At 39.1% G+C, this 23,733-nt stretch overlaps 1 protein-coding gene across 1 annotated transcript in view; it reads right to left on the bottom strand.

The window, feature by feature from the left end:
* Positions 1–22,304, bottom strand: part of LOC309876176 (coiled-coil domain-containing protein 162-like) — a gene marked incomplete at its 5' end in the record, with an annotated part of 58,348 nt that extends 36,044 nt beyond the window's left edge. The window contains 11 exons of the mRNA XM_082756175.1: positions 3,241–3,417; positions 5,089–5,138; positions 6,334–6,445; positions 7,390–7,541; positions 10,452–10,589; positions 11,490–11,580; positions 12,858–13,013; positions 17,056–17,258; positions 20,256–20,484; positions 21,521–21,642; positions 22,296–22,304. Coding sequence (XP_082612301.1) covers positions 3,241–3,417; positions 5,089–5,138; positions 6,334–6,445; positions 7,390–7,541; positions 10,452–10,589; positions 11,490–11,580; positions 12,858–13,013; positions 17,056–17,258; positions 20,256–20,484; positions 21,521–21,642; positions 22,296–22,304 — 1,439 coding nt within the window. The remainder of the gene's footprint in view (positions 1–3,240; positions 3,418–5,088; positions 5,139–6,333; positions 6,446–7,389; positions 7,542–10,451; positions 10,590–11,489; positions 11,581–12,857; positions 13,014–17,055; positions 17,259–20,255; positions 20,485–21,520; positions 21,643–22,295) is intronic.
* Positions 22,305–23,733: the final 1,429 nt, after the last annotated feature.

Raw genomic sequence — 23,733 nt, 5'->3', positions numbered from 1 at the left:
CAGCACTGCCCCGTGGTTGCAAAGCAGTCCAGCAGAGTGTCACCCTGGCACCTACCTTCTCCAGAAACAAAACAGGGACACTGCATTGCATCCAAGTGAGCCCAGGTGCTACGAATGATTTGCGGTGCCATCTCCCAAAAAATAGCTAAAAGATGGTTTAATCCTGGACAAAGCAGATTTTCTACATTATGGGAAAAAAAATAAACTAAACAACAAAAACAAAAGGTGTGCTATATTTGGTCACACAGATACTAGGGCATTTTAGAAGTGTGTAGCTAAGAGCTATGACCCAGATTTTAATGCCAAATCTGGGAACAAAGAAACAGGCGGGGGGAAGGGAAGGACAGGATGGTCCTGTCCTACACAAAAACCACAGCCCTACATTTCCCTCTTTCTTCTTTCTTATATTTACTTTCAAGACAGCAGTTGCTGAGGGAATTTTTAATTACCTTCTACACAATAAGACTTGTCTCCTACCTGAGTATTCCTGCTTTTTTCTCAGGAGCACTGCTCATGCTTAGGTACGCTAACGAGGGTGGGCACAGGGCAGGTGTCCACAGTCCCCCCTTTTGTCCCACTGCAGCAGGGCTCTGCAACAGGAGATGGCAAAATTGGGAGGGAGAGGGGCTTCACACTACACACCTGGCCAAATGCAGGTATATACGATATGAGCACCTTCCCTGAGGCTCTCCTAAGTTGTAGAGAGCAAGAGGCACTTCTAGGACACAATTCATATCATCCTAAAGCAGGGATCTGAAACAGGTCAGATGAACCATCCCTTTAAAGCACTGATTGATAATCAGGGGACCCTCATCAGATACAGGCATCTCCAATTAGGTGGGCTATTCTGGAACATTTTCATTGATGTTAATGAACTTCAGGCTTTCAGAAATACATATATATGTGCAAAAAGCTTTTCATTACAACTATTCCCATTCTCATTCCTTCTGCTCTTTCCCCGGAACCTCTCTCTCCCTTTGCTCTTTATTCCATGTTATTTTTTTCCTTTTTTTTTTTTTTTTCTCCTCTCTTCACTCCGCACCAATCTTTCTCCACCACACCTAGCCACCTTCCCTCTCCACCGCATCCATGTTTCTTTCACCCATCTGCTGGTCCTTCTCAGCAGGAGGGATGGGCAACACAAGCCCTGCTCCAAGTGCCTGGCAGCCACAAACGCAGGCAACGAGATTAGTTCAGAAGATAAGAAAGTAATTGAATTAATGTCTTGCTATAACCTTCTAAATGCAGGCAAGATGGAAGCTAAATTTGTGCTTTCATCATAACTAATTGACAGTTCCTGTCTACAAGGTGTTTCGTAGCTCCTGTTAAACAGCAACAGAAAATGAAACATTAACTGGTAATGACTGATAAGGCAGGGATGAAAAAAGCACAGAGGGGCTGAGAGGGCAGGAGACATTTTTAATTAAAGCCTTTCCTACAGCTTTCTGCAGCTCTCCAAGGTGACTTTATAGCATCAATGCCCGTTTGTGTGCCAACCAGGGCAGGGGTAGGTCCAAGTAGGTGCAAAGGGTGGATTGCAGAGGTCCGCATGCCAGCTGCTTTCTAGGTACTTCCACTTTAACTACCTCTACTAAGTAAGCTTTTATATTTTCCTTGTGTTGTAAGTTAAAATGCTTATATTAACATTTTTGAAGAATTGTAGTGGTATAATCTTTTGAAGTATTCCAGGGCATTAAAACACTTCCTTGCTGTTGAAAAGTTACCAGACCAAGAGGCACAAACAACTATCTAGTTAGGGTGCACAAAGCTAGCACTTGATGATCTGCATGTTGAATATCCCACCAGAGTGGGATATTCACACACTCCTGAAACCCACCATGGCTTTCTTCTTTGCTAGATGTTCCAAGAGCAGCAGGTATTGCATAGCACAAGCTGCAGATGTATAGGTTCTGCAGTCAAACTCAGCTCCTCTGAACAAGTAACTCGTGTCTGATTAATCCTTGCTAATAAAACATTAGCAAACAAAACAGCTGCTAGGACCAAGAGTGGTTACTTGCCATAACTCCCAAATGAGTTTAACAAAGAAAGTGGAAACTGTGATCACAAACCCCCTGACTGAAAGCACTTGGGGTTGGGGATAGCCTGAGCTTGAAACTAAGTCTATTAAAACAGTTTATGTTGCTGTGTTCAGAGAAGGCTCTTTCTAAAGCTAAGACTAAAGGTGTTACAAATGGCCTGTGAACTACTTTTTATGATTGTATGCAAAACACTGTTGAGTTCAAAAGCTTCTGAGGGCATCTGAGATAGAAGTACAAAAGGCAATGCCTTAGACAACACCCAGTGAAGGCAGGTTGATAAAGGAAGAAAATGGCCTGCACCTCGGGCTTGTGATGGGGCTGGTCCCTGGCAACTAGAAACCAAGACCAGGATACATCCACAAACCTACGACTGACATGGAGTTGAACAACAGGGAGGGGTTAACAGTCTCCTTGTCAAGTATCTGTTGAACTATATATTTTATGACTTGTTTGGCTTGTAAACACATTCCCAAGCTTTGTTATCAGGACTAACTTCTTGCTTGAACTTTAACAACCATTTTCTTCTGTATTTGCTGCTGAGCCTCTCAATTGCCAGGGGAAAAGATGAACAATAGCAGAACCAGTGTGCTGGGTGACTACTTTCACATCCGAAACCATCTGTCTGCTGGTGCTAACTTGGGCAGACTTACAGACCATCAGCATAAGGGCTTGCCTAAGTTTTGAGGAAGGAGATCCTTGTGACATCGCCAAACAGACCTCCCTTCTGAAAGAAGCAGATGATTTAGGGTCATCCCATGGTTTGTCGTGTGCTCTTCCTCTCCCTAACTTCTGACAAGCCTCATGTCTATGACTGACTTGTTAACAGGTTTCAGTTCAATCCTAAATAAATAAAATGTACAGGGTATAACAACCTCACTAGATAGATTTAATCATTGAAGCAGAGGATTTTCATCCGGAGAATGCAATCATCCACTTATTTTCCTATTACATACAGTGTTGGGACTAGAAGCAAGCACATTTCTGAGGTTTTACTTCTTCGTACGCCAGCTCTTGCAGGAGAGTCTGACTGTGCACATTCTCCATCCATCAAAACTGACTGAAAATTGGCTGAACATACTGCTCAGGGCACCTTTAGGCTATCACTCCCCTTACAAACATGTATTAATTCACCTTTACTTAGTAATACGCACTGAATGAGGAATCTGGCCCCCAGGAACACTTTTTCAAAGATGATACAAACCTGGGATCAGCTACAAGGTTTTCCTTTAAGTCTTGCTCCTCCTTCTTTCCTTGAGAGACTCCAATTATAAAATACTTGTCTCTGATGACAGGAAAATCATCTAAGAGGCTTCTTAGGCTATTGTAGTATGCAATGAGCTGACCTCTCAGGGTGTGCTGGGACACACGCTCATTCAGCCTAAAAAAGTGTAATATAAAATTATAATATATATTGTGCAGGGCATCACCTGCTCAGGTGAAAGGTTCTACCTTTGTTGAGCCCGATTTATTTCTGTATGGACATCTTTGGCATCTTCTATGGCAAAAATTACAGGCTATGATTCTTCCATACTGAGACAACTAGAGGAATTAAAATCACAAAGTGGCATTTACATACCAAACGAAATTTTACATGTAATGCTTGTCAGACAGATGTCTTTATAATGCTTTAGAAATATCCACAAATGAATACAGCAACCGCTTTGTGGTAGCTATTGGTGCTTACAGAATGATAAGGAAGCTGAAGCAGGAAGGAGTTAAGTGACACGATGAGTTAATTGCAGAACTGGGAATTAGATGGTGTGACCCTGAGTCAGATTTCGTAATCACTCAGCTGCACTGAAACTCCAACCCCTGGCTGCAAGCTGCAGACTGATTGGTGTGGCCTTACCTACATGCTGGATAAGCTGCACCTGGGCTGGAGGAAGTCTGCATCTGCTGCATGACACAAAGCTATGCAAAGAGGAACCAAAATACCCACCTTGGTTCACATTTATCTGTGAAACCAAAAGGTAAGCTGCAGAAATTCCCAGGTTGTACAGCTACACAGTGGAATAGACATTTCTTACAAATCTAAGAATCTACCTCAATTGCAAGACATACTGAAACAGCTGCCCTTTTTGCAGCTTGTTCCAGGGCTCCTCAGACACACCTCTGCATACCTTGGCATATGAGGAAAAGTCAGATGTGGATGGCCACACTCCAGTTTCTTGCCCAGTCTTTTGGCAAAGTGGAACTGGAACATATAATTCTTTAATGGCTCATAACAGGCGGTGCACTCCAATAGAAAAGTAATGTACAAACTAGTCTAGCGGTGTTTATCAAGTATGGTCCATTTCTCAGTGAAAAATAGACCAGAAATAGCCCATTTCCTCATCCTCATAGAATCACAGAATATCCCGAGTTGGAAGGGACCCATAAGGATCATCAAATCTAACTCTTATCTTTATCCTCATTCATTGGCTGGTGTGCTCAATGCTGTTGTGTGCAAGATGAAAATCCCAGATACACAAAATCAGCTGTGAATAAAAACTACAAAATAGTGAAATTTGACATATGAACACAGAATTTAAAAAATAAATAAAATTAAGTCCAACTCTGTTTGAAACTCGAATTTCTCACAAGTTGTTGTACAAACTAGATCTAAATTATAGGACAGTACGTTACTACCAGTTCATTCTCTGACCAACTGCAGATTATTTCCACTACAATTTCCCTTTTGTATTGATGTGTTTACTTGGTATTTCTGCATTCTACTTACTATCCTATCGTCAATCCTTTCCCCTCATAAAGAAACTAAGTTGCATTTTTTCCTAGTTGTCCAAGAACATGACTTGTACTGCTTGTAATGTTATCCCACTAAACCCTACTAAACCACTACGTGCTTTTCTTTTCCTCTGTTTGTAAAATAGTTTACAGGTGTATTCATAACATTCTGCATAGAAAGTTCATAAGGTCATACTGTCCACATAAAACAGATACCTTCAGAACAAGAGTTATGTTTTAAACATGTTGTGTTTGTATGGAAATGTCTATACTAGAAATGTATTAAACATAGTAGACATATAGTAATTATATCAGATATACTTACTTACGACAATATTCAGCAATAATGTCTCTTTTGAGTTCCAGAACTTCACCCTATGATGAGAAAATATTTTCATGTAGGACTTACATGTCTAACATAGCCCCCCAAAAATGTAATTTTCTATTATTTTAATTGTATAAAATAAGATTATGCACAGCATTAGAAATATCTCAAAAATGTAATTTCAAAACCCTAAGGATGATAAACATTGAGAAATTTCAACCAGTATGACAGATGCAGCAGTTAAGGCAGTCTTGTGAATAAATTCAGAATTATTTTATTCAAGTCTGGTTCACATAATTTTGTTCAAAAATTCTGTCGCATTTCCCAAAAGAGTTTGCAACTAGCAGTTATTTTTCTCACATACCCATCTAGCCTACTCGGCTGGCAAGAAGCTTATGACTACATTAAAGTAAATAACTTATGTTGACAATTTTCAAAAACAGAATAACCATTAAGAGTTAGTGTAGAAGGATTTTGGTTGTTACTACCTGCTAAGTTCTTAAAGACCACACCTAACCTGTTATGTTTTCAGCAAAAGATAGGGAATCAGAAACAGTTTTATTCAGGATCCATGTTTTCACCTTTATCTTGACACTGGATAAAGAGGAAATTTGCAAAAGGCAAATAGGATGCCTATCGTGGTACTATTACAATTTTCTATGACTCTCTAAAACAAACAAACAAAACAAAGGGGGGGAAAATGCTGAAAGGTGAAAATGAGGCATTTCTTAAACATACAAAATCTGCCATTTCCTCCTCTACAACCAAACTGAGCTTTTCACTTTTGGACTCTCCCCTTCAGTTCCATATAGCACATCTCAAAGCCACTCACCAAGGACCCTCAAGTCACCCACTAGTGCTGCTATGGAGCTGCATCACCATTTGCAGCCCTGAGTCTGACCTGCACACCCTAAAGCACGTCCAACCTTCCTCACCTCCTCCAGGTCTTCCACAGCTGCCATCAGGCATTGCTCTTGTGGGTGCTCGGGCAGCCTGTGAGTACCTGACCAGCCGCACAAAAGTTGCTGACCTCTGAAGCCCCTTCACAGATGAAGAAATTGAAGTCCACAGAGTCTCAGCATCTTTTCCCAGACCACACAGGCAGTGTGTGATGGGGCAGGTCATGGCTCTACGTACCAGGAGGATGTCCTAAGAGAATACCTTTGCACTCTAAGATACCACTTTGCCTATGTGCCAAAAATCAGCAGTCCTTATCAAGGAGGCTAAGCCTCCTGATATACTTACAGGGTTTTGCATTCTGCTGCCCAGCATTTCTTTCTTTTGGATGAAAGCATTCAGCATCATATCTCGGGGCCCCAGTTTCTCCAGTTGAATGGAAATAAAAGCTTCAGGAGGCCTGACAAGGGAAGAAAAGCATGCAAACTGAGAGGAATCCCCTTCTCAAAGGGTCAACTGATAACTGTCATCTGAACTCCTCAAATAACTTCTCTAGATTAGATGCTTCTCCAACTATATCCAGTTTGATGGTTCCTTGTATACAACAGATATCAATGCACACAATTTTGTGGATTAGCTACCAGTGCCAAGGTGAGTTCTGAGGACAGTCTCCCATTCTTATTTTTAATTTCATTGCAAGTAAGATAAATGGTAAAAGAAATAGCAGCTAACTAAAAATAATGCATCTCCTTATACTGGCACGGTACTATCAGGAAACGTGAGGCTGCCTGGGTTAAGATGAAAATGTTGAATACCCTTTTATTTGTACCTTCAAACCAAACATTCAATCAACACAGTTTTCAGTGCTCAACTTCCAGATGATCAGCACTCAATAACATTAAAAATTATATAAACTGGGTCTTGTCAATACCTTACTGGTACACAGTACCTCACAGGAAAGCCAGGAAATCTGGCCAAGGAATAAGTATTTGGTCATAGAAGCGCAGAGGCAAACCTCTGCCCTGCAGAAGTGGCATTATATTGAATGACTGTATTCTGTTCCGGTTACTATTTTTCATAATTTTGCAAAGTTTTCAAGTGTAAGGACACTGATGTTCAAAAAACCCTATGAGATATCTGGATTTCTGCCTTTAAATAACAGAGGATTTGACATGAATCTTGAGTCCCATTGATGGGGTATGGCTAAAGGACCACAATGCTCAGACTGAGTCACACCAAGAAGAGGGGAGCCTGGGACCATGGCCTTGCAATCAAGAGCACATCTTTACATTTTGTCACTGGGGAGGACTAGGAGAACGTAAAGCAGCATGTGCTCAGGATTCACACATACATCACACCAACCTCTATCCAGTGACAGGGGCTTGGCCAGACTGTAACAAATACCTGTGAAAGGCACGGCGTAAACCTGAAGAACGTGCAGAAAATGATGTGTCCAGCGTGGTTGCTAGCAGCAGCTGATCCTCTGCTTGGCTTCCAGACACTGAATTTCTTCCACTTGCTGAACTCCTCTGACTTGTTAGACTTACATTTCCTCCCTAAAATGTGATGAATATCAATTCTGTGCTTGCTCTCGTAAAGAATGGCAGCTCTTCCTACTAAATCAATGTAGATTTGCAATTCTGTGTGCTCCCATTTACCCTAACTTTATGATATAATAATTCACTGGGATCACTGAAAGTCACAGAAAAAAAATCATTTCTCATTGAGCAAAGGCATAATGAAACTGTAGAAGCAGTGGAGTCAGAGGCAGCACCCAATTTATAAATCAGACAACATTCTCGACATTCAATCAGCTACAAATAAAATATGAATATTCCAAAATATTCACTTTTTCAACTATGTACAAATAATTGCACATCCAGACCACTTGTCTGGAAAATGATCTTGCCTCCCTATGAACAGCCCCAGTGGATCCTGGTATGACGGAAACTCAGAAAATTCTGCATATTTATGCAAAAAAAAAAAAATCCTAATTTTCAAGAAGGAAGACTTAAAGAACTTAGAAAACTACCACTCCTTATTTCAAAAAGTGACACAGGCACTTTGCAGTCCAGCTTTCTTTGGTTTTCCCCAATAGTTGCCAGTGAGCTAGAAAGGACACTAATTCCCTTGCAAGTCAAGGAGAACTATTGTCTTTTGAATTGAGTGGGAAAGGGAGAGACCAAAATGGAGAAATAAAGCCATGTTTCGAGAGTTTATTGAGTTCCTTCTTCTAAGTACAAACCTGACTTGGTTTAGTGCCAGCCTTCATATGGGTCTGCCCAAGAACACCTCTGCTCTGCTGTAGTAGAAAATGGAACTTTTACCCAGAGAATAAGAGAATAATTCTTCCTGCTTTGGCTGAGCACGGGGAATATACAACTTTTATTATAAAAATGTGGTCTGTAACTGCCTTAGAAGTGAATGGGAAAACATGAGCAGTGTCATTTCTGACAAGAGGGCATCGTTTTTGAGAAATACCTCTGCCTATAAAAATGTCAGTATGGAAAAGCCTTTGTATGTTGGACACAGAAGTTACAAATATATGGAAATTTGCTGTTCTAAATGTCTTTAGACTATGAAACCAGTAGTGAACAGGCTGGCCTGGGTGAAGGCTTATTGCACTGTGAGGTTGGGCTGGTTAACTCTGTGCCTGTCATGGCACAGCCTGCAGGTCTTGGCTCTCAACCATCTAGATGAGGGAGATGTTTCACGTGGACCCTAGGATATGCCAGGGGCCTTAGCCGTTCCTGGGCATGGCCAAAGCACACATACCACCCACAGCACTGGGGGGTCCCTCAGTGCAGACAGCCTGTGACATCTTGATAATAATATATCCAACCATCTCTCTTTTCTATGCAAGGAGGGTATTTTTTCCAGTTTTACTTGTTAATCTGGCACAACAGATGTATGAGCTCCTTATCATTGCCTCTGTTGGTCATATTAATTGTTCTGTGTGAATTTGATTGCCTAGCTAATAACCATTAACTGTAAATCAGCAAAGACTGATCCAGAATGGATGAGGCAGCTGTTAAATGATTTACAGAGGAGGACAGACATCTGAAAACAAAAATTGCATCCTATGGAAAATAAGTCATTCACCATTTAGACAGGAAAAGAGCTCCAAATGCTTGGAAGATCAATCCTTTTCACCACAGGGGATGATGAGCTATTGCCAGAGTAAGGCTACTCATAGTTATCAGCAGAGACACACAATGCCAGCAGTTTTTGTGGCAGTGCAGAATGATTTGGGAAAGAAACCAAGGTTGGAACTGTTCATTTCCACAGTGGATTCCAGTGCCACAGCATCTGGCTAGAAATTAGCCAGGAAGTCTCAGACTTATCATAGAGAGGGAAAGGAGACCAGGGACAAATGAAACCATGGCCTCTCTGGTACTTGCTGGTCCAGTGAGCCCTGGGAGCCTCAACTCAGCTGCACAGTGCCAAATCACTGTCCCACTTTATGTTAGGGCAGGATAGAAGCCAGGCAGCTGTGAAACAGGTTTGTTCTGATGAAGCTTACAATCTTTGGGGTGAGTGTTGGCCCTATCAGCTCCCTTACATGTAAAGAAAGGAAGTATATAGAAACTATATACTATGTTTTGCTCTAGGAATGGCAATTCATGCTCAGGAGCTTGCAAGTCACAGCAGCAGAGGATGGCTTCCCCCCCCACACACTGCTCTGAATAACCTAAAATGAGACAACTGGGAACCATGATGAAGCTTATTTGTCCTTTTTAAACTTAGTAAGAAACTGATGTCACATAGGAAATATTTTAGCCTTGTTCCCTTAGCTGGTTCAAACCACCTCCAACATCTTTTGAACCTTCTGCCTAATTTTAAATACATTTGACGAAAGAACAGAGATCTCAAGGGTATAATGTTGCAAATTCAGCATTCAGCTAAATTGTGGATCCCTCCTTCCCCATGGAAAAGGCAAGGAGAGTTCAATCCCTGGCCATTTTGCTTGGCTTGCTCAGCTCCCACTGGCATGAATATTTCCCATAGGAAAGAGCATTGACCATTATTTCTGTTTTCAGAAGACAGAAGAAATTAAAGCAGCAGGAGCTGATGGTATCACCATCCCAGAAGACTACATATTTCAAGGTCAGGTTGTGATTGCTAGCCTTCCTGCATACTACAGGCTATAAAATTTCATCAGTGCCTTTTGAATCAAATTCATCTCCAATCTCTTTCAGCCCTACCTTGAGGTATATTTTTAGCTATGCCTCATCACTTACCCAACTAATAAACTTTAAATAAATCACCGCTGTGACACTATTTATTTTTATGTCATATGCTAATACACAATCCCTGCAGTTCCTGCAGTCATCAGTGATGCTGTTCCAAGTGTTGCACAGGACCAACATCCAATCAATTACAAGCAGAATTAACAGATGCCCTCTTTGGGCTAAGTCTGACAAAACCCATTACTAGTGCAATGTGAGGAGAAAGGTGATGCTAACCTTTATATCCAGGCTATGGGCAGGCTGGAGCAGGTAGCAAAATGAGGCTTGCTGAACAGCTGCCAAAAGAGCATTTTTCTGAATGACCTGGCAGGCAAGGATAAGTTGCATGTTCTTTATTCCAGATGGACACAAGAGCTAAGGAGAGTGAAAACAACAAAGCATTAGGCATTTTATGCATTAGCCATTTACTAGGCATTGCCTTGGCTGTTTTGAAGGTGTTTTGCATTACAGATATCACTCTTTGTCGTATACTACTTCAGCATATTAATTTAGTGAAAGAAAGGGTAAGGGACCGTTCTGCTATAGCTGTAGATGTTGTTATCATTGAAACATGAATAAATGTAGAGATCAAGAAAACATGTAGAGATCAAGTTCACTTGTATTTAATGGGCTTTATTCTCAGCTCTACTCTGCAGAGCATGATGTTACCAGAGCATGCAGCAAAGCACAACCAGGCTGGGAACGGAGTAGATACCGAAGAAAATATATTTGTTTTTCCTTTTTTACTACATGCCACCCTGCTGTAGAGTACAAGTCATGAGTGAGTTGATGGCAAGAACGAGACTGAGAGCAGCTTTAAAGAAGAAGCCTCCATGGCTTGGCACTGTGCAATACTGCTTTTATACACTCATACAACAGAGGAAAGGACTTAGTATGGAAAATGGCACTGAAGACTAAGGTCATTTTCTTTCTTTACAGAACTCTCTGCACCCGGTGTTATTACTGTGCATGCACACAGCCACATGCATGCATCGTGCTTTATTTAATGAAGTTCCTCAGACAAAATCTTGCTGACTTAACAAGTTTCATCCCAGTAAGGATATCTGAATTAGGCCACAATCTGAACAACCACATTTTCAGTGTAATTTTATAAAGTTAATTACAAAACAGTAGACTAAATCATATTATCACTCAAACAAAGTGTAGAGAAGTCTGTATTGTCTAGCAAACATATAGTTGAGGCCCTTACACACCCCAGCAAATAAATAATAATAATACACATTCTTCGCTTATTCTGAAAATTTAATCATTCACCTGCATAACAGCATCTCTTGTACGAAAACTAAACTTTCCAATATGACTGTCGATTTCTTGAATGCTTAATGGTAAGCTAGATGGGATATATCTGCAACAGAAATAAAATTATCTATAAACACAATTTATAACACAGATTGAAGCCAAACTGAGGATGAAAGGACAATTTACTTCCTATATTAGAGATCTTAGAATGCTGCTTGAGTTCTCAGAAATAGTTTCCTAAGAAGAATAATATTACTCATGAAGTTTTGTGCTTAAATTTACAATGATTCACTAGCTCTTCCTGGATGAGCTTGGTCTAAACCTCTGAAAAATCTGCTTGTTCAGTTTGATGATGTCTTGCTGGCCTTGTATTGGCCAGCAGTATACAGCAGAATAATTGGCCTACTGTGTTTTATTTTTTTTTTTTTCACTGCCCTCCTGTCTCCTGTACTTTGATGTTCATCACTGGCCATGATTCAACTTGCAGCTGAGATTTTCTTCCAAGTTGATTGCAACTGCTAAAAATTTTTTGGAACATCCTGATTTTTGCAGATGGCAAGAGCGTACACAAGTGAATGGGATATGAGGAACAACACATGACTGCAAGTGGTATACACACAGGAAGGAAGAGAGCCCTATTGCCTTTGATAGCAATAGGGAATAACAGGAATGCCCTTCCTAAATGTTGTAAGAAAATTCACAGTTTTTTTCCTTTCTTCCTCCTAAAGCTTGGTCTAAAATACACACAAACCAGTGTGTGTATATACAAACATATGTACCAATTCTTTAAAAAGTAAATCAAAGCAAATGCAAAATCTACTTGTTCCAGTCACTTTTCCCAGGGGAAGAGGGATGATGATAGATTGTATTTACCCAGTGCAGAGATTGGATCTATTTGTAGTCACTGAGTGCAAAACAAAGATCAAAGTTGTCACTTCATAAAATGCAGTATAACTCTAGGAGAATAAGCTTTCTCCGTGCTCAGAATTATGAGTTTACCCATTACAGTTCTTGAGGTTCTGGTTTGCTACCTTCAGGTTTTGTGGCAGCCATTTTCAGAATAGCATCTATCTAAGCATTGTAGGGCATCTCTCGCTTTAAAAGAGAATGCATTTTAGTTCCAAAACTGTCACTTTTCCACACAAATTGCGTCTCCTCACTTTCACTGTTCAATGTCTTAAATTAGAATTATTTGATCTCAGGCTGTATAGGAAAAGGAAAATAATCATGTACCATTTTACATTTTCCACGTGAATCATTTTATATATCTTAATCACTGAAGTTTTTGTGGCCTATATTTGAGCCTAAGCAGTTTGAAGACTTGGGCACATCCAACCTAAAGAGACTGTGTCTTCTGAAACAAAAAAAAAAAGTTCAGTCTACCTGTCAACACAGCTGTCATCTTCCAAGAGAGAGGTAATGAATATTGGTGGGAGATGGTCTGCTTTCTCCTTGTGAACTGCAGATTCAAAGTGTGCTGGCCTCAGATACAAATGGAACTCCCCAAAACCTGTTTCCATTGCAAAAGCCTTATATAACCTAGAAACAAAAACGTGTATGTATTTGAAAAATTAACTTTCTCTCCGCTGTAAGTAATGCTCACCTAGAAATTTACATCCAGCAGGTTCATTTCAACATAACATCAGCATTCAACTTCAAACATTTCTTGTCACCTGAAGTAGCATGGTAGATATGAAGTGAACAAGTGCTTTATCCAGATAGCTGATGTTTGCTTAGCATTTACCATTCTATTGATACAGACAGGACTTATAAACAGTAAGCTGAGAGTCTACAATGAAGAATATAATTTTAGACAAGGAACTGGGAGGAGGACTGACTGTAAAAGAGGAGGTTTCAATAGCCAAGCAGAGCCCAGACACAGTATTACTATGAAAATTACGATGAAAACACTGACTTCATAACTTAAGAAAGCCCCCAGTATGACAAAACCCCAACACAACCTCCCCAGTATGACAAATGATCAGGGCAGTGCATCAGCAGGCAAAAACACATGGTCTAGATGTAACTATTAGCTCAGGAAATCTCCAAAGCACCAGAAGTTAGACACTGTTTATACTCCCTCCCTAAGGATCCATCACTGTATTCAGTGACCTGTGATCGCTCTTTTTATGTAATACAAGAAGATGGCATAAAAAGAAATGTGCTTTTTAATTCAGACTGCAAAGGAATACAATTATTCCTTCCTCCTAGCACCTAAGACAGGTGTTTTACCAATCAATAAATCAGGTCACTGAGAAGCTACGTTGTGAGAATGTGATAAAGACATAAATGGAGCCTAGAAGTCATGGTTCTCAGTTCTTTAAAGAACTTAAAGTTCTTTAAAGTTGCTGCTTTAAGGTAGCATTCCCTGCCTGCAAAGTTAGAGAAAGAAAAGGGCGGAAGACAAAATTTATGAAAGACACCATGCACATCACTCAATAATCACATGGAACACATCCAAAATCAACTCCAAGGTCTTAAAACAGAGCCCTGTGTAATGACTGCAAATACTGCTCTTACAGTTAACCAGTACAAACACATTAATAGCTTATACAGCACAGACGTCAACACACAGATAAGTTTAGTGGTACTGAGCAGAGAAAAGAAAAAAAAAAGGTAAAACAAAAGAAAAGGTGTCCAAAAGGTGAATGTGTCAAACAAAACCAGAGAGAAGCAAAATTCAGACTAAATCTGCACTATCTAGTTTTACTATTCTACCAAAGCACGTCCTTTTTCATCAGATCATAGAAGGAACTACCATCTAAATTGTGCAGCTGAGAGACACTGAAGAACAAAGCAAGAAGGGCTATCAGGAATAGTTCATACAATGTAAACGTGTACTTATGAGCTTCCACTTCAGGTATGGACAGACAGACAAGTAATAGGAGTAATTCTTGCAGATCACCCAAAAGTCTGAAAGATGTGGTAATGGAATTCTCCAGAGGAATCCACAAATGTAGGTGCTCTTATTTCACGTTACTCTGCATAGCAAGAGGAAAAAAAATACTAGCCTTTCTGATGTTTCAGTCTGAATCTGAGTGTCTAACAGTTCATAATATAATGAACAGTAAACTTCATCATATCAGGTGAGGATGTAAAAATAGCCCCTCAAAACGTCACCCTGAATAAACCACGTATATTTACACTGGCATTCAGACTGACCTAACCATCTGTTAAATGAAGATAACGTTTTGCTTTAATGGCCTTATATATGCATCATGAAGTCTTACTTTTTGTCACTGAATTATCGTCCTTTACCAGAAAAAAATGACAATTTACTGCTGCTTTTCAGGGATTTCTAGGTATGTCATCTCCGGTGAGTATGTCCTCTTAGACCTGACCCCAAAACAAAGGCAGCCATGTAACCACCCGGTCAGCTCATCTGTCTCCTCTGGATAACTTTTACATCAGTTGATAAATATCATTGAAATATAACATGAAGATAGGGCTTTCAAAATACTAGGTTCCTACCGGTTTCATGAAAAGAAGGTGAATTGATACTGATTTTTCAACTAAATGGAAAGTCGCAGTCTAAACTTACCCCATATTAATTACCAGAAAAAATGTGTATGCATGCATGAGTATTGGAAGACAAAGATAACTCAACCAGAGGAGTAAGTTTAATTAGAATCTGTATTTTATTAGAAATCTGATAATTCAAACAAGAAACACAAATCACCAAGAAAAGACATCTTCTTGCTTCATGGACTTACTTGGGTTGAAGTAAATGAACGTGTTTGTAAGTTTGCCTAATAAAGTTCCAGATAGCAAATTACAGCTGTTCAAGAAGGTTTTATTTTAATGGAGAAGAGTTGTGACAGAAAATTAGGTTTTCCATCAAACTAAGTTTGCATTGTCATGGTTCACATATCTTAAAGATATGTCTAGGTTTTCTGCCGCTGAAAACAAACAGTTCTGACTTTTTGATATGGAGCATAAATTTTCCAGAAGAAAGCTTGAAGAAGAGTTGAGACAAGGGGAAAATATAACTGGAGTGTCATCTACCTAATACACAAAACTTTGCTATTGCAAGCAATCATGTCCCCCAAATCCTTTTCATGAAAGTATCAAGCCACATTTTAAAACTGTGTTAGTTTTCTACCCTCTGCTCTTTTTGTTACAGAACTTTGTTGTCCGATTCTTAGAAATTTCCATTTAATTTCCAGCTTAAATTTATTCACAGTGATTAGATCCATTTGTTCTGCTGCCAAAATTGGCTGTTAGCTTAAATTACTGCTCTCCATTCCCAGTGCTTATCTTCCTGATGTATTTATAGGGAACACTCATATCTTCTCTCAGCCTTCATTTTTGCTAGGACAAACAAGCCAAGATATTTCATTTGCTTCTGTAAAACGCATTCTCTATTTCCCCTCATCATCCTATTAGATCATCTCTGCTCCCATTTGAATCTGAATTTATCTTTCCTGAACACAAATCTCCAAGCTATACTTAATAATCTAGGTGAGACCTCACCAGAATCACGTACAAAGCATCAATTCTCCTTATCTCTATGGGAAACAAAACTCATTGCCTGATTCACAGTAAGATATCATGACTTCCTCCCCTTCCATGGTTGCAAAATGTTGGTAATTCAGTCATCCAAAAGCCAGACATACAGCTCCTCCTCCTCCTCCACTGCTTCCAAATAATAAGCTCAAAGCTCACACGAGAGCTTCCTTTCCTAATATTACACATAAACATTAATAACACAAAGCTTAAGGTTATCTTATTCCTACTACCCCAGTCCTTAGAACCATGTTTGTGTAAGATATTCTATTTATTTTCCATATATATATATATATTTTTTTTTTAATCTTCCAGCACTATAATGTCCTAATTTTAATAACACACTCTTCCGCTTTCTACCGAGCTCATTCCTAAAAACGTCAGGTAATATGGAGTTGAGCAAGTTGAACTTCAGCAACAACCTGCATCCCCAAGTCCTATACAATCCTAAATACTATCCTTAGTGGTCTCCCCATTAGCTCAGTCCTTATCTTCTTTGTCTTCCTGTACAAATTGTCATCATCTCCAGCTAATGTGATAATTTCCTAATTGCAGGACACTGACTTCCTTTGTGTAGATTATTTTATTATGTTCACAAGGATCAGTAATCCAGGACAATTTTTATGCTTTTCTCTTTCTGGTAGTGAAAAAAATGTTTGTGCTTCTTGTGTGTCTTTTGTTATATCGCAATATTTTTTCATAAGAAGGCAGTTAAAATAATTATCAGCATTTCACATTCATTTGATCAGTGAATTCCTCCTTCTTTTCCTTTCGATAAAATTTCAGTAGGATCACAGGATTCCCATTTTCACTGGGCAAATTCCGTTAAGCTTGGAGGAACAGCCTCAAAAATGGTCTCTGATCTGTTTCTCAACTTCTGAATATAGCAAACCTCTGCAACCCCAATTCCATATGACAAATAAATGTATCTCCCACAACAAAAATGGAAGTGCGCCCTCTCCCTCTGATTTTTCCCAGATATAGTAGCTGGCCAATTTTTTAAAAGTCACTGTTTCCTACAAACCACATCTCTCCTAGGTCATCATAGAGAAACGGGCACTACTAATCCACTAACCTGGCTAACTGTGCACTCTCTGTTGCCACCTCTATCAAGCGATGGCGGAGCGTGACAAGCTCCAGGAGTGTGGAGAAGGAATCCAGCATCAAGAACTGCCTTCCTCTGCCTTCCATTATTTCTTGATCTGCTCCCATCTCTAACAGTGATGAAGCAATCTCTCGCACCAGCATGGGGTCCTCTATCAGTACCTCTGCAAATAACTGCAAGAGAAGGAAAAACAGCCATCATTTACATGTAGATGACAAAGGTTCTTAAATACTTTAGGGAACTGATCTCTTTTTTGTTTTTCTTAATGACTGAAGTTGCTTCTGACTTGCAACACATGCAAGGTCAGGACTGGGTCCACCCTGACCTTTCCTGACCCCTAAAAATATACTGGAGTTTTTTCCACTTGCTTCCAAGGTACACAAAGGACTTAATAAAGTCCATTTCCTGGAACACAAGATATTTGCCTTTTATTATTGCTATTATTTTTATCAGAATTCTGAAGGCTTTCAGATGTATATATCCTTCTAGAGAAGGGGCTCTGTAACTTGATTCACATTACTAGCTGAGGCTATTCCTACTATAACGACTGTGCAGATCCCAACACGTGCCATTGCAGGTATGATGCTCCCAAAACGAGGACAGTAAACTCATAAGGTCAACTAACTCAGCAGAGCTGGACCCCTCTTCTGTTGGGATGGTGGAAGCCCACAGAAGAGCAGAAATCCCAGGAAAGGAAAATGCTAAAAAGCTGCAGCTAGGTAACATGGAGTCAGACAGAAGCTAATGGCCCATTAGCTGTTGAGCTGTGGCATGTCAGCAGGAACAGCTCCTGGCTCTGTGTGTAGGAAAAAATGCTCTTCATCTCTATCTGCCACAGCTTGTACAACTGTGCCACGCTGCTCATGTCACACAGGAAGACGTGGCCACTATTAGAACTGAATGGCTTCATGCTTTGCTGCTTGTGATGAGTGAATCACAGGACATGAGGAAGTCTGAACCCAAGCACGCTGTTATTAGTAACCAAGTCTAGATTTCAACACCTGCTATTTGCTGAAACCTTCACAGCTACATTGAAAAAAATTGAAAAGGCAACACCCCAAAGTTTAGGGGCAGAAGTTGTGCAACTTTATTTTGTCCCTCTTTCCCAGCACTTTACAAAGTGCTTTTGTAATTCTGTGACTATGAATAGGTGTGACACAACAGCCTATCTTCATGTGCTTCTCCACAGAATTGCTACAAAGAGAATAGCAGGATCCCTAGTTCCAAAGAGGACAAGAGAAGCACAAATAAGCTTAGATCACAGCAAGACAAATCTGTGCTAGACATTAAGGAGAACTTGCTAATGGTGATGCTGGTGAAGCACTAGAATAGACCATGTCTATCATATGGTGTGCTTGTGAATTGGACATTTATCTCAAGGAAATAAATAATATAATCTTATATGTTGTATAAGATCCTGGCTTGAGGTAAGAGAAACATCTCCCAGCTTCCTATGGATCATTTGGTTGTGTAGTTCCAGAATTCACTTTTCTTTTTATAAGGCCTCTCTTTTAAAAGTACCTGTTCCCGGGCTGGCAGCATCTGTACCTCACCCCTGGGTAATTTGTTTATTACAAAGTTGAAGGATGTCTCGGAAGTCATATGGGGAATAAAAACTGAATCTTGGAAAACCTTCTTTGGTGAAGGGTTGGAAAAACATGGAAGAATGAGGTCTAGGGTCACAAACGGAGCAGTCCAGGAAGGTGAGAAATGTTGATTATGGCATACAGAGTCATACAAAAAAAAAGTGATCATGTAAAGACCGCATCATCATATCTATGCAAAAGCAAACCAAATTAAATCTGCACTGGCAAAGGCAAATTTTCTAAAATTTAAATGCATGACTTTAACAGCCTTACTGTCTTCTAAACATTGCCTTCTTGCATGCATTTGTCTCATTCTTAGCTTCTCTTGGAGGAAAAAGAATGGGAAAGAAATTTCCCTTTTCCCCTTGGCAACAGCAGGCTGACAACTCTAAGATCCATGTACAGATCTCTGCCACTGACTTATTTAAAATTAAAAAAGCAAAGAATCATTTGTCATCTGCAGTGTGCAAGAAGAGTGGAACACTGCCAGTGGATTTTATTGGCATCAGAGGGATGCTGGCTAAGTAATTTTCGGGATTCACTCCAGGGCAGGGAGGGGAGTATCTGAGGTGGCTGTGCCCTTTTGCCTTGCAATGGTTTCTGTGTTTTCTTACCCACCACTGCCTCCACTGCAGGCAATATGGATGACAGTGAAAGTTTGCAGCTCCTCATGCCCACTTTCAGTGCTCAGACCCAAATCAAGCATAGTCAAAGCTTAGTCCAGAGACGTTACTGCAATAAGTGGAAAATCCTGATTTGCCTCACATTATAGAAAAACCAGGGAACACAGGAACATATTTCCTCCCTAACAAACACTGTGCAATTGCATATCTTCCTTTAGTTTATGATGGCCAATCTTGGCAGCAATGAAAATATAGCACATCACTACCTATTGAGCCTTTCCAAACTTTAACAATGCTCCAAAGCACAGCTGTACTATGAACATGTAGAGAAAAGAGACAAAACCATTTATTTTCCATTTCTGGCTCTCAAGCATCAATTAAGCTGGCTAAAAAGTATATTTTTTAAATCAACGCAATAAAGACATCTAGCATCAATAATTTCATTCAAAATAATTAGTATTTATCAAAATTATAACCAAAGAAATTCAGAGTCCTACACCAGGAAATGGTGCACATTATAGTAATAACCAGCTTCAACTATAACAATATTTGCTTTAATGTCCAGTCTTTTTTGCTGTTGTTGTTGAAGGACTGTAGACAAACACATACAAAATTCTGAGACTTACTGTGATCTCATAACCATTTAAAAAGTGGTGTTCTGCCAGTCCCTAAGCTGATTGTTCCCATTTTGTACTGGTGTGAGATCAAGAGTTCAACATTTGTGTTCATTTACAGAAAAAAAAAAATCTTACTTTTAAGGTAAATGGAATGGATCTTCACCAAGCTTGGGAAAGTAACTGAACTGATTAAATATTATAATTATTAAATTATAAATTATAATTTATTATTATTACTAAAACAGCAAACATAACCAACAAACATAATTGAACTACGCAGGATCACAATCCTGGGCATTTGGCTATAAACAGTCATTACTAACTCAAGCAAAAGTGGAACTTACATCTTCTTGAATCTGAGAGCTGTAGAAAGATTGTGGTTTTTCCATAGTCAGCCACTCATTAAGTGCTAGCTGAAGTAGTTGTTTTTCTAAATCAATCGCTTTACTGGCCGTTTTGGGTCTACACATGCTGTAGTATTCCTGGTAGATATACTCAAGAACTTTGGGGATCAAGCACACCAGACCAAGAGAAGGGTGAAACTCCATCAAATAAATGTTCTTCAAAGTAGGACTTAAAAACAACAAAAATAAAGAATAAATAGCTTTCAGATAAGGCTTTTAGAAGTTGCGTACATAAGGAAACCTTGCAATTGCTTAATTTGCGAGAATAAATTGCAATGGCTTTAGCTGTACAGAAATCAATCATCAAATCTGAAAATAGAACTGAAGCGTTAGTAAACATAATTACATTGGAATACATCTAAATAGTCTCGATTGCTAATGAAAATAAAATGTTTAAAATTATCTTTTGTTAGCAGCCCTGCTTTATTAACCATATTTTCATGCCCATTATGCCCACCCGTGAGAAGTGTCTGCGCTTGAAAATAAGCTGTCAGATAACCAACACAAAATCAAAGTGTGTGCAGTGGGAGCAATAGGGGCAAGGGGCTTCACATAGAGGAATTAAACCAGAACAGGCCAGAGGCAAGGGGCTCTTGGCTTCTAGGTATGTATTAGATGCTAAGGAAGTTCTTCACATAACCCATGATGTTGCACAGCTGCAGGATGGGAAACATGGTGCAGATTTATACTATAAGTAATATGTGGATTTCAGGTGTTAAAATACAGTACATACATATCCAACCACATGGCTGGGCTACAAAGGGTATCAGACTGTGGCCAAAGGGTAGTGAAAGCTGAAGAGCCACATCTGAGTACCGATAGTCAGTCTAAAGCTCGGCTAAGGTTAAGTACTCACTCTCATGGTTACTGTTTAATATTCCGTCCCCATAGGAATATTAATTTCAAGATGAATTAATCAAATTCACTGTCAAGTTAGAGCAGAGCAAAGGTGATATGGGACAAGTCGCTCTTCTCCTTTGAATGCTTTTCTGGCAGATCCAAGGTATATTAAATAGCATGAGACTAAATAACACGAGACATTTCTCTACTGTCTGATTTATCTTAAAACTGCCATTTTTTCAAATAGTTGTACTTTTCAGGTGCTGGATCCCAGATTTATTTATTTATTTATTTATTTTTAAACCATCGGTCACAGAAACTAGAACAGTTACTCTACAGAAAAATAAAACTGTAAAGTTACTCACTGGCTAGTGTTAAGAGAGATAAGTTGCTTAGTAATCACATTATAAGGAAGTCCAAATTCACTGATGCCACCTTTCTGACCTTTCCGCCAAATCTTGTTGACATAATCCCTCTGAACATCTATCTAAAAATCAGCAACAAACATAAGTGACATTAGCCAATAAAATTCAAAAACATAGATAGAAATCAGGGTAAAAACAACCATTCTTTATTTAAGCACGATCTGTTTAAATTATTATTATATAATAAATGTGTTGTATATAGAGAGATATTATTACTATATATAATTTTGAGTCTTTTATATATATACCCACTCCATCTGAATTATTTCTGCTAAAATTATTTTGAAATCTTTTATATTCCTTCAGAACATTTGAGCTCCAATGATGCTGGCAATGTTTCATTTTTACTGCTAACAATATGTTAGTATTCGTGGCAACAAAGGCGTAACAGTAGCTTCTTGTACCAATATCAAAACTTCGAGCTGTAGACTAAAAGTTGTGTTACAAAGGATAGCTAATTAAACCGCTGAACTTGCAGCCTATGAGATCAACATTCAGAGAAAAGAAATACCTTGTTCCAGGATACAGAGGAAGTCTAAGGCAGATTTTAAACCAGAATAAAAATCTGAGGGTTTGAAATGTTGTGCTTTAATTATTAGTGCAGGGATTCACAGCTATCTGAAATATACTGCTTTTTACACTTTGAAATATAAACTTCATTTACATGTCTTTATTAGGGTGAGAGAAGAAACTTTAAACAGGACTAGATCCCTACCAACTGCATTACAGAGCAACTATGGATTTATTTATTTTTTATTTTTTTTAGCTTCCACACCTCTCAACTCCTATTTCTAACTGTCTCAACTAATATCAGATGTGGCTTTAATGTGCTTTATGAAGCTCTGCAATCTTTTCAACACTCTCTTTCTGGTATTGATGAAATAATAGTATTTTACTTTTGAGTTTTAGGCCTTCCATTTACAAAGCTTCCATAGACTTCATTGTTAAACTATTATCAACCTAACTTAACACTGTAAACCAATGCAAGCTACAATCAAAGCTTCCCGTTCTGGATTTCACCTCCTGCTTGCTCAGGATGGATGTACTATAAATTCAACCTACTTGTTGGTTTACTATGTCACTCAGCAGCTGGTGATGAAGTTGTAAACAGATGCATTCGTCTTTGTAGGTGTTCACAAAATATTCAAGCTTGAGATCAAACCGCGGATGTTTGTGCATGATGTCAATTATTGCTTGGGCCAAAGCAAATCTTTCTTCTGGGTCCAAAGCATGTTGGTAAGCTTCAAAGTAAACATCTAAAAGCTGCAGAGATATTCAGAAGCACATTGAGAATTGTTTATTCACCCAAATATTCATTCTTTTTTGGCAAGGGATTTCTGAATATGGAGGTTGCCACCTGTATCAAACCAACAGTGACCTGCCATGGCATCTTATTTTTGACACAGGATATTACCAGGTGCTTTGTCAGAAGGATCAGGAACAGAAAATAGAATCACCTGCCCACAAGAGAAATTTCTTCCACAGCTTGCGCAGTTAACATGCTGAAGCATAGTGGAGCATGAAAATTTTTATTATACATATTTTTCCCCTTGAAAAGTAGCACGGCAACGTACGTTCTACTCAAAAAAACACCTACTTCTTTCCAGATCAAATACCCTTTTTTTTTTTTTTTGTCAAGCACACATACTAGTTTCATGTCTTTGAAAAAACTCCATTTTCCCCTGACCTGAAACCACCAGATTTCATGTAAGACTCGGTTATCTCACGTGGCAATGACTGTCACAGTTACTTGTCAGTTTCTGGAGAAACTCCAAATTAATTATAGATGCGATTAAAGATGTATAAAGACACATGCCCTCTTCAGGCTCCTCTACCAAGAGCAGCTGTAAAGTTTAATTTAAATAAAATAATAATAATTACAAATTCCCATAGCCTAGGACAGAAAAAGAAATATGCCAACTTCTTGGCCGGTGGCAATTATGAGATTAAAAATATGAACTTGTGCTGCTGTTGCTTCTGGACAAATTGGTTGTATCAATATAAAAAGATCTACAGTGGGCTGTTTTGCATTGACACAGAAGTAGAAACTCACTCATGCTACTTTCCATGCTGAGACCAGAAGACTGTGGAAGAGGAAGATGCAAAACATCTCAGAGGTAACTCAGTAGCTAAGAATAAAGATTTCAATGGAA

The sequence above is a fragment of the Aythya marila genome (assembly GCF_965140915.1).
Source record: "Aythya marila genome assembly, chromosome: 3".
In the NCBI taxonomy this organism is placed as follows: domain Eukaryota; kingdom Metazoa; phylum Chordata; class Aves; order Anseriformes; family Anatidae; genus Aythya; species Aythya marila.
The sequence above is the reverse complement of the archived record's forward strand: the minus strand, read 5'-3'. Positions and strand labels throughout refer to the sequence as shown.